This window comes from Dipodomys spectabilis, unplaced genomic scaffold (assembly GCF_019054845.1).
Source record: "Dipodomys spectabilis isolate Male_0828 unplaced genomic scaffold, ASM1905484v1 ptg000098l, whole genome shotgun sequence".
Classification (NCBI taxonomy): Eukaryota; Metazoa; Chordata; class Mammalia; order Rodentia; family Heteromyidae; genus Dipodomys; species Dipodomys spectabilis.
In genome coordinates this window covers 7,736,270-7,764,262 of record NW_024870775.1, presented here as the reverse complement: position 1 = coordinate 7,764,262, position 27,993 = coordinate 7,736,270, and the positions used below count along the sequence as shown (strand labels likewise).

At 45.4% G+C, this 27,993-nt stretch overlaps 1 protein-coding gene across 11 annotated transcripts in view; it reads left to right on the top strand.

The window, feature by feature from the left end:
* The window catches only part of LOC122113880 (transformation/transcription domain associated protein), a 103,362-nt gene that overhangs the window by 65,373 nt on the left and 9,996 nt on the right, over nucleotides 1-27,993 (top strand). For 5 of the 11 annotated variants that reach the window (XM_042687022.1, XM_042687023.1, XM_042687028.1 and 2 more), the window contains exons 43-63: nucleotides 646-792; nucleotides 2,079-2,292; nucleotides 2,717-2,842; nucleotides 4,403-4,549; nucleotides 5,177-5,379; nucleotides 6,178-6,299; nucleotides 6,605-6,818; nucleotides 10,219-10,398; nucleotides 11,864-12,010; nucleotides 13,536-13,655; nucleotides 14,032-14,319; nucleotides 14,461-14,598; nucleotides 15,264-15,376; nucleotides 15,728-15,863; nucleotides 16,240-16,431; nucleotides 18,771-18,999; nucleotides 19,522-19,787; nucleotides 20,541-20,641; nucleotides 23,872-24,073; nucleotides 25,303-25,467; nucleotides 27,629-27,719. In XM_042687022.1, the coding sequence (XP_042542956.1) occupies nucleotides 646-792; nucleotides 2,079-2,292; nucleotides 2,717-2,842; nucleotides 4,403-4,549; nucleotides 5,177-5,379; nucleotides 6,178-6,299; nucleotides 6,605-6,818; nucleotides 10,219-10,398; nucleotides 11,864-12,010; nucleotides 13,536-13,655; nucleotides 14,032-14,319; nucleotides 14,461-14,598; nucleotides 15,264-15,376; nucleotides 15,728-15,863; nucleotides 16,240-16,431; nucleotides 18,771-18,999; nucleotides 19,522-19,787; nucleotides 20,541-20,641; nucleotides 23,872-24,073; nucleotides 25,303-25,467; nucleotides 27,629-27,719 (3,541 nt within the window). The remainder of the gene's footprint in view (nucleotides 1-645; nucleotides 793-2,078; nucleotides 2,293-2,716; nucleotides 2,843-4,402; nucleotides 4,550-5,176; nucleotides 5,380-6,177; nucleotides 6,300-6,604; nucleotides 6,819-10,218; nucleotides 10,399-11,863; nucleotides 12,011-13,535; nucleotides 13,656-14,031; nucleotides 14,320-14,460; nucleotides 14,599-15,263; nucleotides 15,377-15,727; nucleotides 15,864-16,239; nucleotides 16,432-18,770; nucleotides 19,000-19,521; nucleotides 19,788-20,540; nucleotides 20,642-23,871; nucleotides 24,074-25,302; nucleotides 25,468-27,628; nucleotides 27,720-27,993) is intronic. The other 6 variants (XM_042687025.1, XM_042687024.1, XM_042687030.1 and 3 more) reach the window with 3 other exon arrangements.

Genomic DNA, 27,993 nt, shown 5'->3' with positions numbered 1-27,993 from the left:
GTAGTAAAACAGCTCAGGGGACAGCATCCAGGCCCAGAGTTCAAGCCGCACAACTGACCAAAAAACAAGAGCTAGAAAGTGGTTCAGCAGGGCTGGGAAGGTGGCTCAGTGGTAGAGTGCTTGCCTTGTAGGCATGAGGCCCTGGGTTTGATTCTTCAGCATCACAGAAGCAGAAAAAGCCGGAAGTAGTGCTGTGGTGCAAGTGGTAGAGTGCTAGCCTTGAGCTGAAGAGCTGAGGGACAGCGCCCAGGCCCAAGGTTCAGGCCCCACAACCGATTAAAAAAAGAAAGTAGTTCAGCACTAATATGTGCAAAGCTATGGGTTCAATCCCTAATCTACACCCTACCCCCCAAAAGCACTAAATGGAATCGATTTCTAAGTATCTTGTTTTTTAAATTTTGAGATCTTAAGTTATTAAATATAATAAACAATGCATCTTGATACAGTTAAAAATTTCTTAAGAACAGCAGACTGCTGAACTGCTCAACCAGTGAGTCAGTCATGCGTCCTTCTGGCTTGTGGGGCAGAGGCACAGACCTGACCTAGCTCTTGCCATGCAGCTGTAGGAAGGCAACCATGGGGCGGGGGCTGCTGGGCATCCTCCATGGACATTCAGAGCCTGGTTTTAATCGGCTGCATTTGCAGGTCAACGACAACACAAACACTGCTGGCTCTCCCGGGGAGGTGCTCTCCCGCCGTTGTGTCACGCTCCTGAAGACTGCCTTACGACCGGATATGTGGTCCAAATCAGAGCTGAAACTGCAGTGGTTTGACAAGCTGCTGATGACTGTGGTAGGTGACACAGCTAGTATTAGGTCAGCTGCTTGTGTGGGCTCTAACACGTGTCTGTAGTCTGTAGATTGTTTTCCGCACCCTGGCTGCTCAGCAGCCTCTTCCTCTGCTGACAGGGAGTGGGTGGAACATACATGTTGGCCTGTGTGAAAGTGTTGTAACCGTTGTCTTGGCATTTGCAGACACATTTCTTTTTTAAAATTTTTAAATTTATTTCTTTTATACTTTTTTTTTTTACATTTTTTTATTATATCTTTAAGTAGTTACACAAAGAAGTTCCCATTCTATAAAACAGTATATGAGTACAGGGTGACGGACACGTTTCTCAAACTGACTTAGCTGTTGAAAAACAATCTGAGGTTGATTTATGGAATAGTTTTTACAATAAACTTGAATTTTTAAAGCTCATGTAAAATGAGGGATATGTAATCATTTCTCAAGCAGTGCATGGGCTTCAGAATTGCCTTGTTGGGTAACCAGCATTTGGGGCAATCTCACATAGGTATTTATTGCTAAAAGCTCAGCTTCAGTGGGGTGCTGGTAGCTCAGCCTGTAATCCTATCTACTCAGGAGGCTGAGATCTGAGGATCGCAGTTCAAAGCCAGCCTGGGCAGGAAAGTCCATGAGAAAACCGGAAGTGACTCTGTGGCTCAAGTGATAGAGAGCTTGCCTTGAGCTGAAGAGCTGAGGGACAACACCCAGGCCCAGAGTTCAAGACCCACGATTGACCAAAAAAAAAAAAAAAGCTCAGCCTCTGGCCAATCTCTGGTCAGGCTGGCTTGGCAATGTAGCATGCCATGTATATGCATGCATGTCACGAAAGTACAAATTCCATGAAGCAGTGCCTGTCCTTCCTATAAACCAAGGTTTCTAATTTCTAGCTTCCTGGGATTTTACTTTATTTTTTTACTTGCTGGTACTTTAGCTTGAACTCAGGCCTTTAAATTCTTGGTTGGCTTTTTCACTCATGTCTAGGGCTGTACCACTTGAACCACACCTCCAATTCTGGCTTTTGCTGATTAGTTTGAGATAAAAGTCTTGTGGGTTTATTTGCCTAGGCTGCTTCTGAACCATGATCCTCAGATCTCAGCTTCCTGAGTAGCTAGGATTACAGAGGTGAGCCAAGGGTGCCTGGCTTAATGTGCTTTTTTTTTTTTTTTTAATATGTTCATTTTAAAGCAGCTTTTTCAAATTATGTAGTTTTGAGATTTGTTGCATTTGTGTTTCTCTGGCCCTGTACTTGAGTACTAATTTAATCTGTGAGTACCCTGTGTTCTTCATCCCAGGAGCAACCAAATCAAGTGAACTATGGGAATATCTGTACGGGATTGGAAGTGCTGAGTTTCTTGCTGAGTGTTCTGCAGTCCCAGGCTATCCTCAGCAGTTTCAAGCCCCTGCAGCGGGGTATTGCTGCCTGTATGACGTGTGGGAATACCAAAGTGCTCAGAGCTGTCCACAGCCTCCTCTCTCGCCTGATGAGCATTTTCCCAACAGAACCAAGTAGGTGTCCTTTCCCTGGGAGCCACAGGCAGTGCGGTGCTCTGTCACAGAGGCTGTGCATCCCCTGAGGCTGCAGTGAGCTTCCTTATCCACTTCCTTTTACCTTGGCCTTTCTTTAAAAAAAAAGAAAAGTGACATAGAAACTTAACTGCATCACATTGTTTCGTCTATTTTAGACATTCAGTTCTTTACCCCCCTGAATGTTAGCATTTTGTTGAGGTACTAAGTATTAAAGGGGAAGAAACTGTGGCAAATGTTGGGTAATTAGCAGGTCACAGTTTGGCAGATTGTATTTGGGGCACATTCTGGAAAGGCATGGTGAGGTAAAGCTGCTCCCCAGATGAGGCCGTGCCGTCCCCCCAGTAGACACTGCTGTGCTAGAGACTGACACCACAGCAGAGCTCAGTCCTGACTTCTGTTCCAGGTACTTCCAGTGTTGCCTCTAAGTACGAGGAGCTGGAGTGCCTCTATGCGGCTGTGGGGAAGGTCATCTATGAAGGACTCACCAACTACGAGAAGGCGACCAATGCAAATCCCTCCCAGCTCTTCGGTGGGTATCTGAGCAATGGTTCACTGGATGTGCTGTACTGGGGAGGTCCAAGGCCATTGCAGGGGCGGGGCTTTACATGGATGGATTCTTCAGGAGTCTGTGTTTCACCTGGTTGTCCACAAAGCTGCCATCTTGGCTTCTCTGAGGTGAATGACCCTACCTGCCCACCACTGCTGCTCTTTCTCTGCTTCTGCCTCAGCCTCTGGTGCAGGTTTAGTAGTGAGAGGAATTGCCTATAGCACATGGATCCTTCTGGCTAGAGTGACCCCTGGTACAGAGATGCCACCAGAGCAAACATGCTGCTGGTAGCCACTCAGAAGACCTGTCCCTGACAAGTCAGCGAGGCTCTGACTGACTGGTGATCATGGTAGCTGGAAAAGTTTGGCTCCTGGGCACCTAGAAGTCAGATGTGTAAACACTCTATCCTTTGTCAAACTCATTTTTCTGATTAGGATCCAACTTGGGTGACTTCGAGTTTTTTTCTCCCTTATTGCACAGTTGTTGAGGACAGAGAACTAAACGTGACCTGTAAGCCTCAATGTTAACATTTTGGTGTGGGTCATTTTTTTTCTGTACACAGGTGTATATATACACAGTACCTATACATGTACACATATACACATAGCCCTTTTTAGGTATATTCTTGCGTCTATAAACACATTATTTTTGCATTTCTAAACTCTTTAACATTTGCTCGTCTCCAGAGGAGAAGAGCTGACCCGTTGGTCCTGTCCCCTTTGTGGGGCTCATGGCGACAGGGCAAGGCAGAGCAAGGTAGCCCTGGGATGCTGGCCACACTGGTCCCAGGGCTCTGCCACCAGCATCTGCCTAGTGGAGGGGAACAGCAAGATGCATCCCATTTTCATTACTGACATCACCAATGTTAAGGGTTAAGAGTCAGTCTGGCTATATCTTGCCTGCTCCATGAAGAACTGGCCTTCAGCAAGACACCTACCCTTGTCCAAGGCTGGGGTGCTGGTACCTGTCAATAGCAAATATCCTAAGATTGATCTATGGTAAGATCCATGGACACAGATCAAAATATAATGTTGATGTCAGTATCGAGGTGATAGTAAAAATATCAGTTATGAAAGATAAAGTCTTTCTATGTACTTAGTGTTAACATTCCATTGTTGACTTTGCTGATTTTAACTGATACTCATTTTTTCAGGATCAAAATGCAAATATTAATTTATTGCATCTTGATAGGCCTTTTCAGGATAAAGTGAACTATTTATTGTGATCAGATTGGCTAGGCCAAAAAGAAAGGTCTTTCTTCCTTTATCATGGAATAAAAAACTCTTACTGATGTGGCTGGTGAACATCTAAAAAAATCCAGAACTGAAGGAAATGCATGGTTTGTACTGAGCACAGTGCTGACATAGTCGAGATTAAAAATGGGAAAGCAGTACTTCAGAATGTAGGGTGTACAACTGGAGGCATGCCAGCCAAAAAACTTCCTGGGCTGGCACTGGGACTAGTCTGTACTTTGTCAGAATGTTTGAGAAGCATGTTTCTGCTACTCAGTTTTGTCATAAAACCTTAATTTCTGTGCCTCAGGGACCCTGATGATCCTCAAGTCAGCCTGTAGCAACAATCCAAGCTACATTGACAGGCTTATCTCTGTCTTCATGCGCTCCCTACAGAAGATGGTCCGGGAGCACTTAAACCCACAGGCTGCGTCTGGAAGCACTGAGGCAGCTGCAGGTGACCACCTGGGCCAGGTTTTCTCAACTGTTAAACACCTGCATGGGGCCAGTTGTGCCACTGAACTCTAATGTAAATGTGGCTTGCTCATAGTTCTGTGGTTTGCATGAAATTCATTATTAAAACCTGGGTTCTAAAACGGAGGTTTCAACTCCCAAGTAAGACCATTAGAAAACAATGAAAAAAAAACTTGGTTATTGTGTTTTTAGCTTAAGCCTTCACAAGCACTACTGAGTGAGTTAGACTGTTCTAAGACAGACTGCTTAGTCCTAGTTGGCATTTCTGAAGAAGCAGGTCACAGCTTCCTCCAGGTGGGTGGGGTGGGACTTGGTAGGGTGTTGTCATTAGCAAGGCTGATAGACAGCATTAGGACCCAGATTCTGTGACTGTGGCCTCAGGGGAGGGTATGGAGAAGTTGGAGTGGTCTCCATATTAGCAAGACTGGCTAGAAGGCCCCCTTGTCTGAGGTCCAGCACTAAAATACTGACAAGTTGCTTTAAATTCCAGAGCTCCAGTTGCTAGTTAAAAGATTGAGGGGGAAAACACTCCCAAGTAGTGCATGGTGACGACAGTCCTTTAAGCTGTGTCTGTAGAGGTTTGTTGGGTGTATTGTCTTTGCTACACGAGCAGGAACAAGTGAGCTGGTAATGCTGAGCCTTGAGCTGGTGAAGACGAGGCTGGCTGTGATGAGCATGGAGATGCGAAAGAACTTCATCCAAGCTATTCTGACATCACTCATTGAGAAGTCCCCAGATGCCAAGATTCTTCGGGCTGTGGTGAAAATTGTGGAGGAGTGGGTTAAGAACAATTCTCCAATGGCAGCCAACCAGGTGAGCTGGAAGAAGTAATGTGCTTAGCCTTCAAGGGGGAAAAGATCTCAGCAGCACCTTCTCACCTTTCCTTCCAAAACTTCTTCAAGCAAAACACTGTTTTCTCTTAGTTTTACCTCCATAATGTCTTTGCTCGCTTAGGACTGAGTGGTGTAAGCACTGAATGGGTGTTAAATAGAATCTTGAGCTTAACTGATCACTTGTGTTTAAATACTGAATGAATACTGTTACCCTTTTATGGTGGCAGACGGACCGAGAATGCTTGTACTAATAGCACAGTGGGGTTAGTGGTGAGGTGCTATGGACTTGGAATTTGCTTTATTATTTAGTAGCTTCCTCTCTAATGTCAGTTACTGCTCCCATGATAAACCATATTGGCATGTATTGATTTTAAGATAACCAGTCATCTTGGAGTTTTGTTTAGAAATTACCATTTTGTTATACTTGATAAAATTTGTAGGAGCTTATAGAATAGCAGAGTAGATTGCTAAAATAATTTTTGTTGGTTGTGGGGCTTGAACTCAGGGCTTGGACACTGTCCTTGAACCTGTTTGTGCTCAAGGCTAATGCTCTACCACTTGAGCCCCAGCACCATGTTTTGAATGGTTAATTGGAAATAAGATTCTCACAGGGACTTTTCTGCCTGGGCTGGCTTTGAACCATGATCCTCAGATCTCAACCTCCTGAGTAGCTAGGCTTACAGGCATGAGCTACCAGTGACCGGCTTGAAATACTTGTAAATATGTCTTTTTTCAAATGGAAGTAATCAAGCTTTTCTTTTAAAAAACAAATCTGTAGACACCTACACTGCGAGAGAAGTCCATTTTGCTGGTGAAAATGATGACCTACATAGAAAAACGCTTCCCAGAAGACCTTGAATTAAATGCCCAGTTTTTAGACCTTGTTAACTATGTCTACAGGTAATTACAGCAGTTAATCAAATGTTAACACATACATACTGGTCCTGATGTACTCCAACCAGTGGACCATGACTTCAGTCTCACACATAAATTTAAAAATACTCATTTCACTATAATTCGTATAATGTATGTTAGCATTGTTACTGAAATGTGGCTTAAGTCTGTCAGAACTGAAAACACACTCTTGGCCATCACTGTGGTGTTTGGACAGCAGTTACTGTGTCAATTCCCCTCACCCCACAGCTCAGCTTGTTTGCTCAAGACCTGAGCCTCACTAGTGACCCCTCTGATTGTAATCTCTGTAGAGATGAAGCCCTGTCTGGGAGTGAGCTGACTGCAAAGCTCGAGCCTGCTTTCCTCTCTGGACTGCGTTGTGCCCAACCACTCATCAGAGCAAAGTTTTTTGAGGTCTTTGACAACTCAATGAAACACCGGGTCTACGAGCGCCTGCTGTATGTGACTTGTTCCCAGAATTGGGAAGCCATGGGGAACCACTTCTGGATCAAGCAGTGCATTGAGGTACGATATACTCAGCTCACCATCGGTGTCTGGGAGACAGCTATGGGTTTCCTGAGGGGTGCAGAAGTCATTTTCCACACATGAAACCTGCTGTGACTCTCCAGGAAGAAATAAAGCTATAGCTCCTGGATTACAGTTTGGGACTGATTATAAAAACCTTTATCAAGGTGGGCACTGGTGGCCTAGCTACTCAGGAGGCTGTGATGTGAAGATTACATTTCAAAGTCAGCCCAAACATGCTGGAAAATGTCCAAAATTGTAAGACTCTTATCTCTAATCAACCACCAAAGAGCCAGAAGTGATAGAGGGCTAGTCTTAAGCAAAAAAGCTCAGGGACAGTGACCAGGCCTGAGTTCAAGCCTTAGCACCCGCACCAAACACACACACAAAAAAACTCTATCAAAAGATTGGCTAATATGCTTAGTTGTTAAGCAAAGATACATATATATATAAATTTTTTGCTTGTTTGTTTCCTAGGAAATTCTATCAGTATTGTCAACCTTACACTTTTTGGTCGGTCTTTGGGCTTGAACACTGGCCCTGGGTGCTGTCCCTCAGCTCTTCAGCTCAAGGCGAGCATTGTACCACTTGAGCCATATCACCACTTCCAGTTTTCTGGTCATTTATTGGAGATAAAATTCATGGAGTTTCCTGCCTGGGCTGGCTTTGAACTGTGATCCTTAGATCTCAGCTTCCTTAGTAGCTAGGATTACAGGCTTGAGCCCCCAGGGCCCAGCCTTTTTTTTTTAACCCCAGTCCTGGGGTTTAAACTCAACACTTGCTAATAAGCAGGCACTTTGGCATTTGACACTTTGTCAGTGTATTTTTGAATTGGTTATTTTTGGGCTCTTCATTTATGTCTGGGTTGTCCTGGACTGTGTTCCTCCTATTTTTACTACCACATGGCTGAGATGAGAGCCATTCATTGACTGAGATGGGCAGCTTTTACGACCAGGATAGCGTTGAACCATAATCTGCCGCCGTACACCTCCCCTCCTCTCCTCTCCCGCACCACCTGTACTTCTTAGGTAGCTAGGATTACAGGCTTGAGCCATCCTGCCCTGTTAGCCCCATCATTCTTTTTTTCTTCTTTTTTTTCCCCCCTGCCAGTTGTGGAGCTTGAACTCAGGTCTGGTTGCTGTCCTTGAACTCTTTTGCTCAAGACCAGTGCTCTACCACTTTGAGCCACAGCTCTACTTCCAGTTTTCTGGAATTAGAGATGAGAGTCTCACGAACTTTCCTGTCTAGGCTGGCTTGAACTGCAGTCTTCAAATCTCAGCTTCCTGGGTAACTAGGATTATAGGCGTGAACCACTGGCACCAGCATCCTCTCATTCTTAAAGCAAGAAAGCAGAGTGTGTTGGTTTATCTTAAGAGTTGGGTGTGAAGGCATAAGCAGGTGTACATCGATCATTATTAGGATTCCAAAATCCAGCCTGGAGTGGGGTTAGTGCTTCAGTGGAGGCAAAGTCAGGCCTTCCTGGTGTGTCTGACAGAACACAGAAAAATGTGTTGGTCACTGGTTATCAGCTGTCCTTGATTCTTTGGCTTGCCTTGCTCATCAGCTTCAGACACCGAGCATCTCCAGTTTCCTGCCACAGGTTAGCAGCACTCAGCAAATATTCATCTGTTTACTGAGGATACCACCTCTGCAACAGGCTCCCACCTTGTGGCAGCTGTGGCAGAGGAAAGGGACCTATGCCCCAGGCCTCAGTGAGGACTCGTGTCCTATTTGTGTTAAGTAGACACATTTTGGCGCCCTATGTGGCAGGGATTTGAGATATTTGCTGATGGCTGCACAATGGGCCTAGTCTGGCATTATGTCACTGCCCACTTAAGAGGTCTGTGATCTGCAAATTAGACCCCAACACCAGGCCTGATTTGAGGAATTCAGGGATGATTAAGACCTGGTCCTGGCATGCACACTTGAGTTTATTAGAGAAGTGGCCTGAGCCAGGATCCTCAGTCCTTCTTCTGGTCTCACTGTCCCCATCTCTCCACCAACATTTCCAGATCACAGACACTGCAGCCACCTCCTTCACAAAGATGACAAGGACAGTTCACCCACGTCCCCTTCTGTTTCTCTCAGGTTCCTGTCTTATTCTTAAACGCATGGTGCTCCTTACCCAGAACTTGGCATAAACGCTAGTGTTCCAGTTAGGTGTGCAAGTCCCAAGGGACTAGGCTTGTCCCACTGCAGTCCTGCTTCCTCTGGAGGCTAGCCTTCTGTTGTTTTGTGTGTCCTTTAAAGAGATTTTAAGGCAGTTTGAAGAATATTTATGAGGAACAAGGTGATGTTATGCTTTGAGTTCATTGCTAGGTTCAATAACTTGATTTAGTTATCTGTACGTTCAGACCTATAACATTTTCTGTGTGTTGTGAACATTTAATATTTGCCATCTTTGCACTCATTTGATCATGAAATATTTAACATTCTATGCAATAGATCTCAAAAAGCAGTATTCCTCTGTCTAGCTGAGATTTTGTGCCCTTGACCACCTGGGTTTGTGAATATAGCACTGTCTCACTAAGCCATAGTGGATGGCCTCTTCATCCTGTTAGCCTGGGTTTGGGCTGCATTTACACAGGAACATGTCAGGGCTTGTCCTCCACTGCTCAGCTCCATGAGGGGTGGGGTGGGGACAGCTGACGAGTGAGCATCCAGGGCCTCCATAGCACCCATTAGGTGCTTGGCTTACTTACACATTGCAAGTGTGGCTTGAGCAAAGGCTCTGTGGTGCACCTGGTTTGCTATTGAAGGAGACTCTCAGAAGCTACGAGCAATGGGGAGAGGGTTACTGCTGTGCAGGCGCAAGGGTGAATCCATACAGAAAGCCCGTGTGCCATCCCAGGCAGCCTCCACTGTCTCCCAAGGCCATGGATCCTCTGGGGGCTACAGGGCAGTGAGGTCAGCTAGCTATGTGGCAATCACTAAGCTTTGAGAGTGCGTCTGGAGTTGAGCTGGCTTCTGTTTAGGGAGGAGGTGACACACGTCAGGACTTAGGGATGTGTTGTGAGCCATGAGAGACAAGGAAAAGTAGATGAGCAAAGTGGCAGCTTCCCTGGCTTCTGTCAGGGACCAGGACATGCTTCTGAGGGCCCATGAAAGGAAATGCTTGGTAGGGGAGGAAGGGAGTGCTGGGTAACATCAGGTGACATCAGATTGGCTTGAGATGGAAGATTTGCACTCAGGACGGCTGGAAGGAAAGTGGGAAGCACATCTGGCCTCAGGAGTGTAGACCTGACCATAAACTCAGGGCCCTTGCCTGTGCATACCTGCTAAGCTACACATGCATGCACATATGTACACCCCACCATGTGCTTGCCTTCTGAGTTGAACATGTACACACATACCATATGTCTGCCTTCAGGCTGCTTTTTTTCTCCACAAACCTCTCTAGCTCCTCTTGGCTGTGTGTGAGAAGAGTACACCAATTGGTACCAGCTGCCAGGGGGCTATGCTCCCATCCATCACCAATGTCATCAACCTAGCTGACAGCCATGATCGAGCTGCCTTTGCCATGGTCACGCATGTCAAGCAGGAACCTCGGGAACGAGAGAACAGCGAGTCCAAGGAGGAGGTGAGGCTCTGGGACCTGGAGACAAATTCCTCTTCCCACAGGAGGGTTTTATATTGGCCCAAATATCAGATCAAAACCTGTGTCTACCTTGAGTCTTAGAATGTAGTCCCTGAGTTTTGTTAGATTGTTCTGTTCTGTTTTTTTCCTTCTCATATGTTGAGACAGTCTTGCCGTGTAGCTCAGGCCATCCTAAAACTCGTTGTTCTCCTGCCTCAGCTTCCTAAGTGCTGGGATTACAGGCTTGTGCCTCGCATCCCACTGATGACATTTTCCTAAGTTAAAGTTCAGAAAAGTTAAAATGCAGAAGCAGCATGTGCTTTATTGCCATTCTGTTTGTGGAGACAGATCACTTTTTATGAGCTAGAACGACTCAGGACGGAATACTGTTCTGAGACTTTTCTCTCCTAGTGGAAGTAACCCATTTTGTGCTATAAAGCTCCACTCTGGGGGGCTCACACCAAACAGGAGCCCTGGCACTAACTGGTCCATCAGCAGCTGCTAAACCTTCCATTTCTCTCTGCTAGAATGTGCCAACCAAGGCTGATGCAGCCTTTGTTTTGTGGTCTCTTATTTCCAATTAAACAGCACAAAGCAGGAAGTGGAGGTGTGGCTCAAGTGGTAGAGCATGAGTCATAAAAGCTCAGGGATGGTGCACAGACCCTTCAAGCCCTAGGACCAGAGCAGGGGGAAAAAAAAGTTCACTTTTGACAAACATAGGATCATTAGGTTTACATCATAGATTATTTTAATGGCTTAATCTTCTTGTAATCTTCTATATGAAATAAATGGTCATCTTTGAAGTTTTTTTTGAGGACACATTTATGATATAGTCTGATGGTGGAATGGACTGACTTCCTGAGGGCTTCAGATGGAAATAAGGTTCATTCCTATCATTCTGTTTGGGACTGGGTCGTAGAGAACAATCACCACAGGTGTTGGCTAGGTAGCCATCCTATGTTCTGAAGAATGAAATGCTGTCATCCTGATAATTCACATTTTTTAGTTTATATTATTTTGTTTTCCTTTTCATAACCTGGATGTGAAAGCAAAGGGATATTCTTTCCAAAGTTACTTAGAAAAAAATTAGTTAATCTAGGTGTAGTAAGTAGTCATTTACTAGGATTTAAGATTACTTAATACAAATTGAGTATCTTTTATCAGAAATGCTTGTGACCTGAGTATTTCATATTTTGAAGGATTTTGGATTTTTAAATGTTTGTGTAGACTTTACCACAGTTACGCATAATCCAAGTAATCCTTCAAACACAAAGCTTTATGAGCATTGAATTGGCACTCAAAAAGGTTTGAATTAAGTTTTGTATTTGTATCTCATATGAGGTATATTCTTCATGTACTTCAAGCCTCCCTAATAAGAGAATTTGACTTGTTACAAATGTGTTAGGTCGTCTGTAGGAGTTCTCTTAGATTTGATCTGCTGGTTGTGCTTGATCTCTTTGTTCTTTAGGATGTTGAGATAGATATTGAATTGGCCCCTGGAGATCAGACCAGCACACCCAAGACCAAAGAACTTTCTGAAAAGGACATTGGAAACCAGCTGCACATGCTAACTAATCGACATGACAAATTCCTCGATACTCTCCGGGAAGTGAAGGTCTGTAGCAGTGTTGGGAGTTGTTTCTCAATCCTGAATTCACTTCTCCATTGTAATAGAGATTTTCCTTTCTTCTGTTCCATTCAATTTCCTCTTCTGTCTCAGTTGAAATCATTAAAAAAAAGAGGTCAAAGACCGCAAAAGAGAACAAGTGGATGTGGTAAATCGTTCACTCCAAACATATCTGAGTTGTTGAGATTTAGTCAAACAGAAACTGATTCCACAAACCCTCCATTTAATTTTGGGAGGGATCAATTTGGGTTTTTTGCTTGTTTTTTTTTTGTCGGTCGTGGGGCTTGAACTCTGGGCCTGGGCGCTGTCCCTCAGCTCTTCAACTCAAGGCGAGCGCTCTACCACTTGAGCTACAGCGCCACTTCTGGTTTTCTGGTGGTTTATGGGAGATAGGAGTCTCACGGTCTCTCCTGCCCTGCCTGGCTTTGAACCACGATCCTCAGATCTCAGCCTCCTGAGTAGCTAGAATTACAGGCGTGAGCCAACAGCGCCCGGCTGTTTGGTTTGTTTTGAGACAGGGTCACTGGCTCAGGCAGGTTCAAACTCATGACCCTTTTGACTCAGCCTCCTGAGTATTGGAATTACAGCTGTACTACTTGGCTCTGTGGGTGCAACTATTTTTTGGATGGGAGAGCTGACTCTCTACTACTTGAGTCACAGTTCCACTCCCAGCTTGTTACTGATTCATTGGAGATGAGAGTCTTGTGGACTTTTCTGCATGAGCTGGCTTCATGCTGTGGTCCTCAGACCTTAGCTTACTGAGAAGGTAGGATTACAGTTGTAACCAGCAGGGCCTGGCTCGGGTGTAGTCGTTACTGTGCAGTAACTCTGAGTAGAATTAGTTAAGGATCCATGTACTATGTTACCTTAGAAGATTATCTCACAGAATCAGCAATGATTCTGTGAATCACTCACATCAGGACTTAAGTATAAAAACCATAAAAAAGCAGGGTGCTGGTGGCTCACGCCTGTAATCCTAGCTACTCAGGAGGCTGAGATCTGAGTATCATGGTTCGACGCCAACCTGCACAGGAAAGTCTGTGATACTCTTTATCTCCAATTAACCACCAGAAAAATCTGGAAATGGCATTTTAGCTCAAGTGGTAGAACGCTAGCCTTGAGCAAAAGGAGCCCAGGGACAGCGTCTAGGCCCAGAGTTCAAGCCCCATAACCAGCAAGAAAAAGAAATAAAAACTTATCAATAGCTTGTACAGTAAAGTATTTGAACTTGTATTTGCTTCCCATCATCTTCTTGGATAACCATAAAATGCTTGGTTTTCTGCTGGGTGGAGCTGGAAGCGGAGCCCCTTACATAGGTAGGTGGCAAGTTCTCATGCATAGCTCCCTGTCCCTTCCCAGCCACTATTGTTGCCAGAAAGGAGATCTATGCATCAGGGTCTCTAAACCCAAAGGCCTTGTATGGATGATGGTCACTGCATCCATACTGGCTCACCAGTGGTTTTCTAGGCATGGATTTGGGAGGCATATCTAAGCACATCTTTTTCTGTCCCAGACGGGAGCACTGCTCAGCGCCTTTGTTCAGCTGTGCCACATTTCCACAACGCTGGCAGAGAAAACCTGGGTCCAGCTTTTCCCTAGACTCTGGAAGATCCTCTCAGACAGACAGCAGCATGTGAGTTGGTTTCTGAAATTCTGCCCCGGAAAAATATACTTTGAGCTTTTGTTGAGTATTCAGGAGAGAACACTCTTCAATATCAGAGGGTGAAGAAACTGCTATTATCCACAGGTGAATTACCAACGCATTCTAGGTGCCTTGTGAGAGGAAGCAAGGACTTGCCAGTGTTTTTTTGTGTTGTGGGTGTGAGTTTTTTTCTGGTGGGAGGAGAGGAGAAGGTCTTGCTGTGTCACCCAGGCTGGCCTGGCCTAAAAGTCAGGATCCTCCCGCCTCGGCCTCTTGAGTATTGGAGATTGCAGGTGTATACCACTATGCTTGGCTCAGACTTGGCAATTTTGAATGCAGACCTAAAAGACATACTGTGTGCTTGCAGGCTCTGGCAGGGGAGATCAGCCCGTTCCTGTGCAGTGGTAGTCACCAGGTACAGCGGGACTGTCAGCCGAGTGCATTGAACTGCTTTGTGGAAGCCATGTCCCAGTGTGTCCCTCCGATCCCCATCCGACCCTGTGTTCTGAAATATCTGGGGAAGACACACAACCTCTGGTTCCGTTCTACATTGATGCTGGAGCACCAGGCTTTCGAAAAAGGTCTGAGTCTGCAGATTAAGCCAAAGCAAACGACAGAATTTTATGAGCAGGAGAGCATCACACCTCCGCAGCAGGTGAGGCCGCACCTTGCTCCACTGAGTGCTGCTTTCCCTGTTCCATCTCCCAAGTGATACTTACAACTATAGTACAGTGAAATTGCTTTATTGAATGAAGCACATATTTGTCCTAAGCACCAGAAACGGATCTGTTTTCAGGAGATACTGGATTCCCTGGCTGAGCTTTACTCTCTGCTGCAAGAGGAGGACATGTGGGCCGGTTTGTGGCAGAAGCGGTGCAAATATTCAGAGACGGCAACTGCGATCGCCTATGAGCAGCATGGCTTCTTTGAGCAGGTAGCTCGGTTGGATCTTGTTTCTAGGAATTTGGTAATATCATTCATCTTCAAGTTAGGTCACATTTGAGGGAGAAAATTAGTATTTGAGCCTGTAGGTTTTTTTTTTGGTCCCATGTATGCAAGGCAGACACTCTTACCACCAACTCTCCCTGTCCATCCATACTGTTTTATTTGAAGCATTTGAAGCTTACATGAGGCTCTAAATCAAAGCCCTAATGTGAGAGAAGTCTACATAGTGACACGAATATGTTTAAAGTACAGCCAGCAGATGTCAATAGGGTTGTTTTAAAAAGTAGGTAGGTAGATTGCTTTTAGTGTTTAAATTTCAAAGCCATGAGTATCCTGCTGTGGCGCAGCCCGTGTTGTGAGGTGTAGACACAAGGACACAGAAACTCAAACATTTGCCTGGTCTTGTAACTCTGGATCATTAAAAGACAGAAATGAGTCCCAATTGTGGACAACCTCTCCTTTTCTGTGTGGGGTCACCCCGCCTTGCTCCCCTCCTGTCTTTCCCTGCATCGGGAGTCTGGGACATCTGGTATCCTTGGATAGCAGCCTGAGGCCTGCCGCCAAGCCTGTAATTCACTATCCATCAGTTGTGCAGTGGTGGTAACAGCAGGTGTATTGTTAAATGGTGACTTGACAACATTGTTGATGTTCTAGGCTCAGGAATCCTATGAAAAAGCAATGGACAAAGCCAAAAAGGAACATGAGCGGAGTAATGCGTCCCCTGCCATTTTCCCTGAATACCAGCTCTGGGAAGACCACTGGATTCGGTAAGCTGAACACAGTGACTTATTTAAGGGGGGCCAGTACAAGAAATCAAGGGAACATCTCGAGAATTCCTCATAGTGAGTGTTTCAAAGAGGCATCATTGCTGCATGATGACTACGTAGAAAACAAAGATCTAAGCAATGCATTTAAGGGCTTGAGTAATTAAATGTGCAAATGAGAAACAGATACTCCTTCCTTATCTACCACTCTGGTGCTCTGTGTCCTGACTGCATGGTGGACTGTTCTGGTCTACCTGCCCTTTACCATGTTGCTGTGGTGACAATGTGCTGCGACATTGCACGTCCACCAGAGTGCTGTGGCTGAGCCCTGACTGTCAACCCCTAATATTCTAGGTGCTCCAAGGAGTTGAACCAGTGGGAAGCCTTGACCGAGTATGGCCAGTCCAAAGGCCATATAAACCCCTACCTTGTCCTAGAGTGTGCGTGGCGGGTGTCCAACTGGACTGCCATGAAGGAGGCACTGGTGCAGGTGAGGTGCCCTCCCCTGCCCTGCTGTGGTGTTAAGGGAATGCTGGCCCACCCAGGGCCCATCACTGATAGAGAGAGAGAGAGAGAGTGTGTGTGTGTGCGCGTGCGCGTGCGCGCCCACACATGGGCACTCTATGTATTTCTTTGTTGAGCTCACTCTGGGTACTTTGGCAGTTGAAAAGTAGCTCTTAGGAGAGAAAAGGGTTGCTTTCTTTTTTTGTTGTTCCTGTTATTTATTTTGTTCTCAGAAGATAATGTTTTCACTTACAGCCAGCTTTTTTGCTTTGCACAAGTGGCCAAAGTAAAATGAGCTTTTTTGCTTCTGAATCTTTGTGCTAAGAAGACTGCTCTCTCCTTCCTCTGATCTTTGGCCACAGGTAGAAGTAAGTTGTCCCAAGGAGATGGCATGGAAGGTCAACATGTATCGCGGGTACCTGGCCATCTGCCACCCCGAGGAGCAGCAGCTCAGCTTTATTGAGCGCCTGGTGGAAATGGCTAGCAGTCTGGCCATCCGAGAGTGGCGGCGGCTGCCCCATGTGGTGTCGCACGTGCACACGCCCCTCCTGCAGGTGAGCCCACCCCTTCCCCAGTGCAGCTTCCAGTCAGCGCCACAATCCAGGCTCAAGCCTGTGGACTAGGCCGGAGCAGAAACTCTGCTTTCTCCTCCCTTCCCACTGCTGATTCATTGCAGGGAGAGAGAAGCCAGGTCAGAACATGGAGGAAAAATAAGTTACATCTCACTTAGGGGATTTCTGAGGGATTTAGGTTATGGTGACTTAAGACATCTTTGGTGCCTACTACCATCCCCAATATGATGCCCACTCTGTCCAGTAACCCAGGTGTTATGGATGCATGCATTGTAGCCATGTTCCAGCCACTGTGAGCTGCTGAATCCTTCCTCAGGCTGCCCTCTGCCCATAGGCCCTGAACACACTGCTCTCAGCAGAACTCCTCACATGTCTGCTGGCCTCCACACATGCACATGCCCTCGAGCTTGCGTACCCAAGCCTGTGCCAGCCGTAAGCCCTGTCTTAGCTGTGGTGCCTGTCATGGAGCAGCTGCAGAGTCGAGAGTGAGCTGATAGACCAGTGTTTTCGCCATCACCTTGCGTGTCATACTTTGTCCACAGTGATTTGAGACTAATCCAGTATATTGATTTCTATTCTAGTGTATAAGTCTTTTCTGTGTTGCTGATTACAATACCACAGACTGGCTACATTATAAAGAAAAGAGGTTTACTTTAACTGTTTCTAGAGGTTGAAGGTCCATACCTCATGATAGGCTTCTTGTGGCAGAAGCCAGAGGTTCTGCGGGTATTAGAACAAGAGCACCTGAGGACATGTGTGTGCTGCTTCTTACCTCCCTTACAAAGATAACAACATTAATCCTGATGGCCCATTCCATCCCAGTGGCCTCCCCCAAGCTCCCATTGCAGAGCATGGTTGGACTGAGTCTACCCCCTCAAATCTACTTTCACAGTAGAGATGAAATTCCAGCATAGGTTCTGAAGAGGAAAAACCATATTCAATCCATAACACTATAGTAGTTTCTAAAGGTTCTTAGACCAGATACTTATTGGATAATGACTTATGTGTATGTTTTTACTTTGTATCTATTCCCTTTTGAGGGTTTTTCTGAGAGTATGCCCTAAAGTAGTATTTAGTTTTCAAATATATAGTAGTTCTCATCCTTATTATTAAACTACTGTATTCTAAAACTTTTGCTTAAGACTAAGATTCTACCAGTAAGCCACATTCCCAGCCCCTACTTTTAAGTGTATATTGTGTACATGATGTATTTAGTGGGTGGGTACATTGTATATGGAAATGGATTGTATCAATTAAAAATTTTAGTATCTGACAAACTTATTTTTTGTAATGAAGCTGCACAATCTGTTTTTGTGTGTGTTTGCTGGTCCTGGGGCTTGAACTCAGAGCTTAGGCACTGTCCCTGAGCTTCTGCTTCTTTATTTTTTTGGTTGGTTGTGGGGCTTGAACTCAGGACCTAGGTGCTATCCCTGAGCTCTTTTGCTCAAGGCCAGAGCTCTTCCACTTAGAGCCACAGCTCCACTTCCAGTTTTTGAGTAGTTAATTGGAGATAAGAGTCTCACCAGGACCTTTCTGCCTGGCGGGCTTCAAACTCTGTTCCTCAGCTCTTAGCCTGCTTTGTAGGATTACAGGCGTGAGCCATGGGAGCCCAACTCCTGAGCTGGTTTTGCTCAAGACTAGCACTCTATCACTTGAGCCACAGTACCACATTTGGCATTTTCTGGCGATAAGAGTCTATTTATAGCCTTTCTTGCCCGGGCTGACTTTGAACCTTTATCCCCAGATCTCAGCCTCCTGAGTAGCTAGGATTATAGGCATGATTCACCAGAGCCCAGCAAGAAACAATCTTATAAGGCATATTATTTTTAATAAGTAATAAGTAGTCATAATTTACAAATAGTATTATAGTCTCCATTCTGTGAAATTTATCACAGGCCTACTAGTGAAAGCTTATTCCTCTTACCTAAGAATTTTCATCTAAAAGGAATGTGCTCAGAACCTACTAGTAGCCCAGAGAGAGCTCCTAAGCTTTGGGATAGAAAAATCATTGAGTGGAAATGGAGCCTGCAGACAGGGAGATGGAGCAAATCGAAGTTCTGGCAGAGGGAATATGAAACATGGAAGGCTAGAAGCTCTGGTTAATGAGGTTCTACGCCCACCCTACAACCCCCCCAGTCTCCTATCACTGCAGCCCAAGCAGGGTGGGTGAATATCTGGAGCAGTGTCAGGGCTCTGGTACCCGTGTGGAGGGCTTCCTTTGGTCAGCTGGTCATGGTAACCAGCTTGTGCACTGACTCTGGTTGGTTTCTCGTGATCTCATGGAGTGCTTACTGGGGAATCCTTTGCCCTCCTCCCATTAGGCAGCTCAGCAGATCATTGAGCTTCAAGAAGCTGCCCAGATCAATGCAGGCTTGCAGCCCACAAACCTGGGGAGGAACAACAGCCTCCATGACATGAAGACGGTGGTGAAGACCTGGAGGAACCGGCTGCCCATTGTGTCTGATGACTTGTCCCACTGGAGCAGCATCTTCATGTGGAGGCAGCACCATTACCAGGGTAAACCGACCTGGTCCAGCATGCATTCATCATGTAATTGCCCAGGCGCCCCGCTGTGCTGGTCTTGTGTCTTTGTTGTTGTGTTCCCCCCCCTCATGTTTTCTCTCTTGGGGTAGGCATGACAGATAGTGGTGATAATAGTGAGGGAACAGATGATGTGGGGAAGAAGAGGGAAGTTTGGGGAGGGGGGGATTGTTCTTTTCTGTCATGCTTTTCTAGTTACAATGGTTGCTGACGTTCAAGAGGCGCTGACCCCTGGTGTTCTCTGCAACCGTCTCTGTTCTTGGCTCCCTGGGCAATCCTTAGACCCTCCAGGCATGGATGTGTTTAGGACTACCTTCGTGATTTGGTCATGTAGTGAGCTGAGTCGTAGTGCTGGATGCTTGTTTGTGCCTTTGATAGCCTGTGACATAAACGACAGGGGAAAGTAACGTGGGCTCATCACAGCTTCCTGTTTTCATAAGCCATGGATGTTTTTTCATTTTTTTTCTTAAGCCTTGTGTACTGCTGAAAACTGTATGGTGTGGACTGATAACTCATTCCTTTGCTCTCTAGCGATTGTAACTGCCTATGAAAATAGTTCTCAGCACGATCCAAGTTCAAATAATGCTATGCTTGGGGTTCATGCCTCAGCTTCGGCTATCATTCAGTATGGCAAAATTGCTCGGAAACAAGGACTCGTCAATGTAGCACTGGATATCTTAAGTCGTATTCATACGATCCCCACTGTTCCTATCGTGGATTGCTTCCAGAAGATTCGGCAGCAAGTTAAATGCTACCTTCAGCTGGCAGGAGTGATGGGCAAGAATGAGTGCATGCAGGTAGGCCCCAGGCATGGGCTCCCCTTCACAGCTGAAGGCGTTGTCATTAGCGCCTTCTCGGGAGGACTGGCGCCTCTCACAGTGCGCTTAGTAGTGGCACAGCCCTATTCAAGAGCGTCTCGGGACCTCTGAGGAGCGAGATTGTATGTATGATAAATAGACATGGTTATATATATGGTCTCTCTTCTGCCATATGCTTAATGTGTTTAAGCCTGCAGAATCATGAGGGTGTAAGTTAAGTTGGCTGTGTTCATATTCAGAGGAATGTGTAAAAGAAAAAAGGAAAATACCCTTTATTGTCTAAGATTTAATTTTGATATTTAATGATTCACTTTCAATACTACTAACGTATTCAGAGAAGGTGAGTCTGTTTTCAATTGAAGTGTATTTTTCAGTAACTTGTCATACCCATTGCCTAGATAAATGTGTTTCTTTTTTTGGGGCGGGGGGAGTCGGTCATGGGGCTTGAACTCTGGGCCTGAGCACTGTCCCTCAGCTCTTCAGCTCAAGGCTAGCACTCTACCGCTTGAGCCACAGCGCCACTTCTGGTTTTCTAGTGGTTTATTGGAGATAAGAGTCTCATGGACTTTCCTGCCTGGGCTGGCTTGGAACGGTGATCCTCAGATCTCAGCCTCCTGAATAGCTAGGATTACAGGCATGAGCCACCGGCGCCCGGCTTTAGATAAATGTTTTTGTGATGTTTTTGTGTTACTAACTAGACATTTCTGGAACATTTTTTCTCCTTCTGAATAGGGCCTTGAAGTTATTGAGTCTACAAATCTAAAGTACTTCACAAAAGAGATGACAGCTGAATTTTACGCACTGAAGGGAATGTTTTTGGCTCAAATCAACAAGTACGTATGTGATGTGGAGGGAGGGTGATAGGAAAGCACCCTCCAGATTACTTCAACCACTTAGGGGCTGGAGTGGGCTTAAGAGGTGGAGTGCCTGCCTGGCAGTGGCACGTGTGTGGCTCAGGTCCTGCTGTGTGGTCACGAACATGGCAGCTAGCAGGCAGCTCCACTCATGGCTGGGGCCATTCTGGCAGTTGGCTCAGAATGGATTTTTAGGTGGTGTCAACCTTGGCACAGAGGGAAAATAAGCAGCTAGTAGAGAAGCCAGTTGGTTATGTAATACTGGACAGTTCTTCACAGAGGACCTGCTGCCTCATGGACATTTTGAAGCAGAGTTGGCCTTTCTTTATGATAAAGATTCTTTTTGAGATGAGGTCTTAACTGTGGCTTAGACCAGCTTCGCCTTCCTTGGCCTCATGATCCTCCCACCTTACACCCCACGTAGTGGGGACTTCAGGTGCATCCTCCACACGTGACTAAGAGATGATTCTTGTTTTAGAGCAGGGATTTAGAAGTGAACTTGCATTGGATCACATCCATACCCATTGACCCAGTCTGTAGCTGCTTCCACCCTGTGGTCCCCAAGTTGAGTGGTGATGGCAGACAGGGTGATGCTGTCCATGGCCTGCTATGTACTGCAAGTGCCAAGCTCTATGTGAGGGAAAGACGCATTGGGTGAAGTTTATACATGGTATGAAAATGACTTAGAAGATCCTCATGCCCACTTTTTACATTTTATTAAGGCATAAGGATTGAATTTTTGGCTTATTTTTAAATAAAGAGGCAACTTTGTCACAAGGTATGTGCTTGAGATGGACAAACCAGGGGACTTTGCATGTTTATGTTTCGAATATGTAGAGTCGTCACTGATAGCTAATTACACTTCTGTCCTCTCAGCAGCCATTCTCCTTTCTCCTGACAGCCGGGTGCTTTCTGTCTGCCTGTCCGGAACATTTGCATAAATAGTCTTAGATATAACTGACCTTCTTTCACTTTCCAGGGTGTTCTCAAGATTCATCCAGGTTATACCATTTGTTCTCATGGCAAATAATGTGTTCACACATTTTGTTCACCCATTCAACAGTTGCGGGACATTTGGGTTGTTTCTGCTTTGTAGCTATTATGAGCAGTGCCTCTGTGAACATGGTTTGTGTGGGAATGTCTTGAGTGTTGCTGAGGCACATGGAGTGCTTTCTATCGAGGACTCCCCTAGTGAGTGCAGTCACATCTTACTGTGGCTTTGACGGGTCTCTTCCTTAATGACTAACGATGTTGAGATTTGTCTCATCAGTTATAATTCTTCTGTTGAGCTAAAATTTCAGATACCTAATAGGAAAGAAAGTTCCATATTCTCCAAGCTGTCTTTGCTTTCTTACCTTTTAATGGACAAAGATTTTAATTTGATGACATCTACCTCATTTTCCTCCGATTTTTGGTGTCATCTAAGCAACTGGTCACTTGTACATCTGTGTTTTCTTCTAAGAGCTCCATGAATTGGCTCTTAGGGCTAGGCCTTTGGATCTGCGTCAGCTTGTTTTGCATGTGGTGTGAGGCAGGGTCCACGCGCACTCTGCTGTGTGTGGCTAGCCTGTTGTCTCAGCAGCATCTGCTAAAAAGTTTTCTTTCTCCTTAAATTGCTACTTGAAAAACTTTCTTTCTCCTTAAATTGCTACTTGAAAAACCAGCTGACCAGATACATAGGGGTTAATCAGTGGACTCTGTTCTGCTTTCCTGCGATTTGTAGTCCTTTATATTTTCTTACGAATCTTAAATTACTTTATCCACTTCCAAAGAAGAAAAGCGGGTGATGCAATAGATTTTTTGAATCAGTAGATCAGTTTGGGGAATGTTTTGTCAACGCTACCAGGTCTTTCAATGCATGAACAGAAAGTGTTTTTCTTAGATCTTTAGTTTCATTTAGCAATTGTTTTTCAACTTAAAAGCCTTGCACTTACTACATTCTTAAATATTTAGATTCTCTTGTTACTGTAAGTTTTCATAACCTCAGTTTTTTAATTGTTCACACATAGAAATACAGCTGATTATCTTTTCTTTCTTTGCCAGTCCTAGGGCTCTTGAACTCAGGGTCTGGGCACTGTCTTTTTTGCTCAAGGGTAGCACTCTACCACTTGAGCCAGAGTGCCACTTCTGGCTTTTTCTGTTTATGTGGTACTGAGGAATCGAACCCAGGGCTTCATGCATGCTAGGCAAGCACTCTACCACTAAGCCACATTCCCAGCCCTTTTAACCGGTTTTCTGTATTGATTTTAAACTTTTCAACTTCGTTGAATTTATTTCTGCTGGTAGTTTTTGTTGTGTTATGTGGACTCTGTACGGTTCTCTGAGTACTATAAGATCATGGCATCTGCAAGTAGAGCTAGTTTTTGCATCTTCCAGCTAGGGTACCCTTTATTTCTTGCCCAGTTGTCCCAACTAGAACCTTAAGTAAAATGTTGAAGTGATGAGATGATATTTACATCTATTAATATGTGCCATTGACTTTTTTTTTTTTCTTAATGGTTAACCACTCACATGTTGCTAGCTAAGTCCCACTTGGTCAATAATCCTTTTCAGATGCTGCTGGGATAGTTTTGTTGCTGTTGGGAATGTTTATATTCATGAATAAGATGGGTCTCTAGTTTTCTTGATATGTCTCCTACGTTGCTGATGTGATAGTAAAGCATTACTTCTGTGGAAAACCGTTTCAAATTGACTGTCCACCAGAAAAGCCACCATAGCTAAAACAGGGAAACAGCACCAAAGGAATAACCAAAACTTGGTATATATGAAAAATGGAGTATAAAGTTCTAACACTCAAAAGATGACAGAATATGTGACAGGGTTTATGTGGAATATAGAGTGAATGAGTCCATAGACACAGAAGCCAGAGTGGCAGTGGCCAGGGCCTGAGTTGGTGGGAATCAGAGACTGCTTAGGAGGTAGCTGTATGGCTGTGCTGAATGCTTCTGGAACATTTACTTCTCTTTGCTTGTTTGCTTGCTTTAAGGCATGATCAGGCTATAAAGCCCAGGCTTCCTCACCCTTCTGAGTTCTGAGGTTACAGGCATGCACCACCGTATCTAGCTTGGGGTGTACATTTTGAAATGGCTAAGTTCGCTGGGTGCTAGTGCTGGTGGCCCTGAGTTCAAACCCAGCACTGGCAGAAAAAAAAAAAAAAAAGTTAATTTCATGCCATGTGAATTACCATTTGGTTTTGTGTCTCCTCACAGGTCTGAGGAAGCCAACAAAGCCTTTTCCGCTGCTGTGCAGATGCACGACGTGCTGGTGAAAGCCTGGGCCATGTGGGGGGACTACTTGGAGAACATCTTTGTGAAGGAGCGGCAGCTGCATCTTGGGGTGTCTGCCATCACCTGTTACCTGCATGCATGTCGGCATCAGAATGAGAGCAAATCAAGGAAATACCTAGCCAAGGTGAGACAAAATATCTCGGCTTTGACCAAAGTCGATCTTGATGCTTGCACTAATTCTGTGGTAGGCAGAGGCCTGATCTCATGCTTAACGCCTGATTCCCATCACTCTCCAAAGTGTTTTCCCCAGTTCTGTTATAGCTGGTGAATGAGGCTTGGGCATCCTTAGCATCCCAGCACTTAATGGAGGCAAAGCCTTGCCTAGATTCTGGTTCTTTGGACTCCATATTCAGTGCTGTAGATGGAGTCGCACCGTCTCCTACACTGAAGAGGGCACTGGAGTGTGTCCCGCACACCTGCCAGACAGAGGCATCTCATTGGTGATCTGTTTGGTGCCCCAGGCCTGCTCCCAAGTGCAGGGTGGGTGTTGGGTGTGCACTTGTCCTGAAGGATCCTGAGGTGGACATTCTGAGTTAGTATTCCTTTCTTCCTTCCCAAGGATCATATAAACTCAGAAATAATGCTTGCAGAAAATGTAGGAGTCAGTTGTCATTCCTGTTTTATGCTTGAAGCTTGAGAGTTTAGAATTCCATGTAGTTAACGGCAAATATAGATACCCAAACAAGGGTCTAAACTACCTGATCTGAAGTTGCCTGCTTCTAACTGCTTATAATTCGCACACCAGAATCACCAGGCTCATGTTACCTGCTGCAGAATGATAAGAATTGTAGCAAAAAGCTGGCTTTTTTAATTTTTTATTTTTTGCAGGAATGAGGCCATATATGTGAATGAGCAGAGCAGAGCTGGCCGGCCCTGGCCATCTGTTACTGCTTTACTGAAAGTCAACACATTTGATCAACTAGTGATTGCTATTAGAGAGAAAAATGATATCCTCATTTGAGGTTATACTTCACTGTAAGATTTGAGCATTAAATCTAGTGATAATATAAGCACTCTGGCAGCTATTTTTCTGCCTGGCTACCAAAGCCAATCTACTTGAAATTTTTAAGTTGGAAAAAAGTGACGAGGGCTGGGAAGGTGGCTCAGTGGTAGAGCGCTTGCCTTGCATGCATGAGGCCCTGGATTCGATTCCCCAGCACCACATAAGCAAAAAGAAAAAAGCTGGAAGTGGTGCTATGGCTCAAGTGGTAGAGCGTTCGCCTTGAGCTGAAGAGCTGAGGGACAGCGCCCAGACCCAGAGTTCAGGCCCCACAACCGGACCCAAAAAAAAAAGTGACTTGATGGAGGGCTTCAGAGTAATCGTTCAGTTATAGAACTTTCCCTCTGCTCTAGGTGCTGTGGCTTTTGAGTTTTGATGACGACAAGAACACTTTGGCAGATGCCGTCGATAAGTACTGCATCGGGGTGCCACCCATCCAGTGGCTGGCCTGGATCCCGCAGCTGCTCACCTGCTTAGTGGGCTCCGAGGGCAAGCTGCTTCTGAACCTCATCAGCCAGGTGGGCGCTACTGGATACCTCTGTGCAGAAAATCATTTTGATTATTCTAGAAAGCCAAAGTTGAGGTATTGAAAATGGACCAAAAGATGGCAAGTTGTACATGTTTGATTATCATTTAATATAAACTATGAATATTACTAAAAAGGGCGGAGGTATCATGCACTTTTCAATAACTCTGCATAAGATTCTCAAGGCTGGGGCTGGGAAGGTAGCTCAGTGGTAGAGTGCTTGCCTTGCATGCATGAGGCCCTGGGTTGGATTCCTCAGCACCACATAAGCAAAAAGAAAAAAGCCAGAAGTGGTGCTGTGGCTCAAGTGGTAGAGCGCTAGCCTTGAGCTGAAGAGCTGAGGGACAGTGCCCAGGCCCAGAGTTCAAGCCCCACGACCGGACGCCCCTCCCCCCCCACCAAAAAAAAAAAAGAAAAGAAAAGAAAAAAGGTTCTCAAGGCCCTGAGGGTATCCCCAGCACCACAGAGAGAAACTGGATCTGATGCTTCTGATACCTGTGATTCAGACTCCCAGGAGCATAGGCTATGGCCCGCCTGCTGCAAGCTGAGAACCTGCTGTGAATTATATTTGTAATGCTCACACTTGGAAGGCTAGTGCAAGCACATCAGAAGCTCAGTCAGGGCTGGAAATGGGGCTTAGTGGTAGAGTGCTCACCTAGCTTGCATGAAGCCCTGGGAAATTCCTCAGTAACACATAAACAGAAAAAGCTGGAAGGGGCTAGAGTGCTAGCCTCGAGCAGAGAGAGGCTCGGGGACAGAGCCCAGGCCCTGAGTTCAAGCCTCAGGACAGGCAAAAAAAAAAAAGTTTAAGCCTGAGCCACATTGAGCTCATGGCTAGCCTGAGCTCTGAGACCCTGTCTCACAACAGGAAGAGCAAGAAAAGGTAGTGCTGAGCTCTGTGGTGACACACACCGCTAATCCTAGCCCTGAGGAGGCTGAGGCAGGCCAGCCTGGACCATATAGCAAGACTTTGTCTGCAAAATAGTTACAGAAGAATCTGTAGGGGCTAAAATGAGATAGGGAACAAAGCATAACAGTGTTAAAATGGTAATTTTGTTGCCTGCCCATTCTTTCCACATAGAATACAAGTGAAATGAAGTCCTTTTAAGATGTGACATCGCTGGGGCCCTGAGAAGTGAAATGGAATGGCAGGGTGGGGATGGGGGGCAGGAGGTGGTAGTCAGATCAGCATTTTGCATCTGCTTTCCTATCCTGTGCTAGTTCTGAAACTGGGCAGACCTAGGTCCCATGGACAATCCTTTCCTAATCCTCGAGCATGGTTCCAGGGTGCGTCTGTCTGCAGAAAGATCAAGGGATAAAAGAATGAAAACAGTAGAGGCTTAGGTACAGTTAGGCCTAGGGTGCACTGTACTATCCTGTTTGCTTTATATTCGTGTCACATGATCTCATCGATGAGTAATAGAGCAGATACGTATTCCAAATACACCATGCTCATTTGGCTTGCTCTGTGCATGTGAGCATTCTCCATTGTGGTTTTACTGTTCTGTCCTGACATTCTGCTTCAAATTTACCTGTCAGCACACACCACATCCTCTCCCTTCCCCCCCCCCCCCCCCCCCACCTTTTCCTACTAGGCACCTCTGGAAGGATCGAGTAAGACAATAATGTCCACTCAGCCACTGGCTTTCACTTGGTAGCACTGGTGTTTCGTATCTTTAATAGATGTTTGACAATCTCTCCTTCCTACAGTTCTCCAGAATGGAAGTTACCTGGTGATGGCGCTAACCAATTTAGTTTACTGTTTGCAATGAATTGTATCTAATAGAAATATAAATTACCTAGTATTTATGGTTCTTCTATTTGAACAAGATCTGGGATGGGTTGTCTTAGCCTTCCTCAGATTTACTGAATAAAATTGAAGTGTAGTTTCACTGCTTGAACAAATTACCCTGGGGGGAGTGGGTGAAATGCACTTTTGATTTGTCTGGAGTCTTTGAAAGCTAGTAACGATATTTACCATCTATGTAATCCAGCCTCATATTTTCAGTCTGTGGCATAGTAATTAGTCCTTTGGTCCAGCTGCAGACCAGAAGCCCATTTTTTTATTCGTCATTGGTTATTCTTGGTACGAGTTGTCTTTGCCCACAGTATGCAGGGGAGCTGTGTGTTCACACCTTCTTGTCTCTGATCAGGTTGGACGAGTCTACCCCCAAGCTGTCTACTTTCCAATCCGGACTCTCTACCTGACCTTGAAAATAGAACAACGGGAGCGCTACAAGAGTGGTATGTCTCAGCTGTGGCTGGCTATCTGGCCCCTGCAGGTTCATCCTTTGGATGGTCCCAGGCCAGCCCGGACAAAAGTGAGAGACTAGCAGAAAAGAATGTACAGGCAGGATGGTGGCTCAAGTGACTAAGTGCTTAGAGACCTAGGGCTCAGTCCCTACTGGTAGGGCCAGGGGTAGGGGGAGGACTAAAAATGTAAGAATTTGAATCTATAAAGTGTGTTACTTTGCAAACAAGGAAAGAATTGTCTCATATTTGTTGTTCGCTGGAGTGC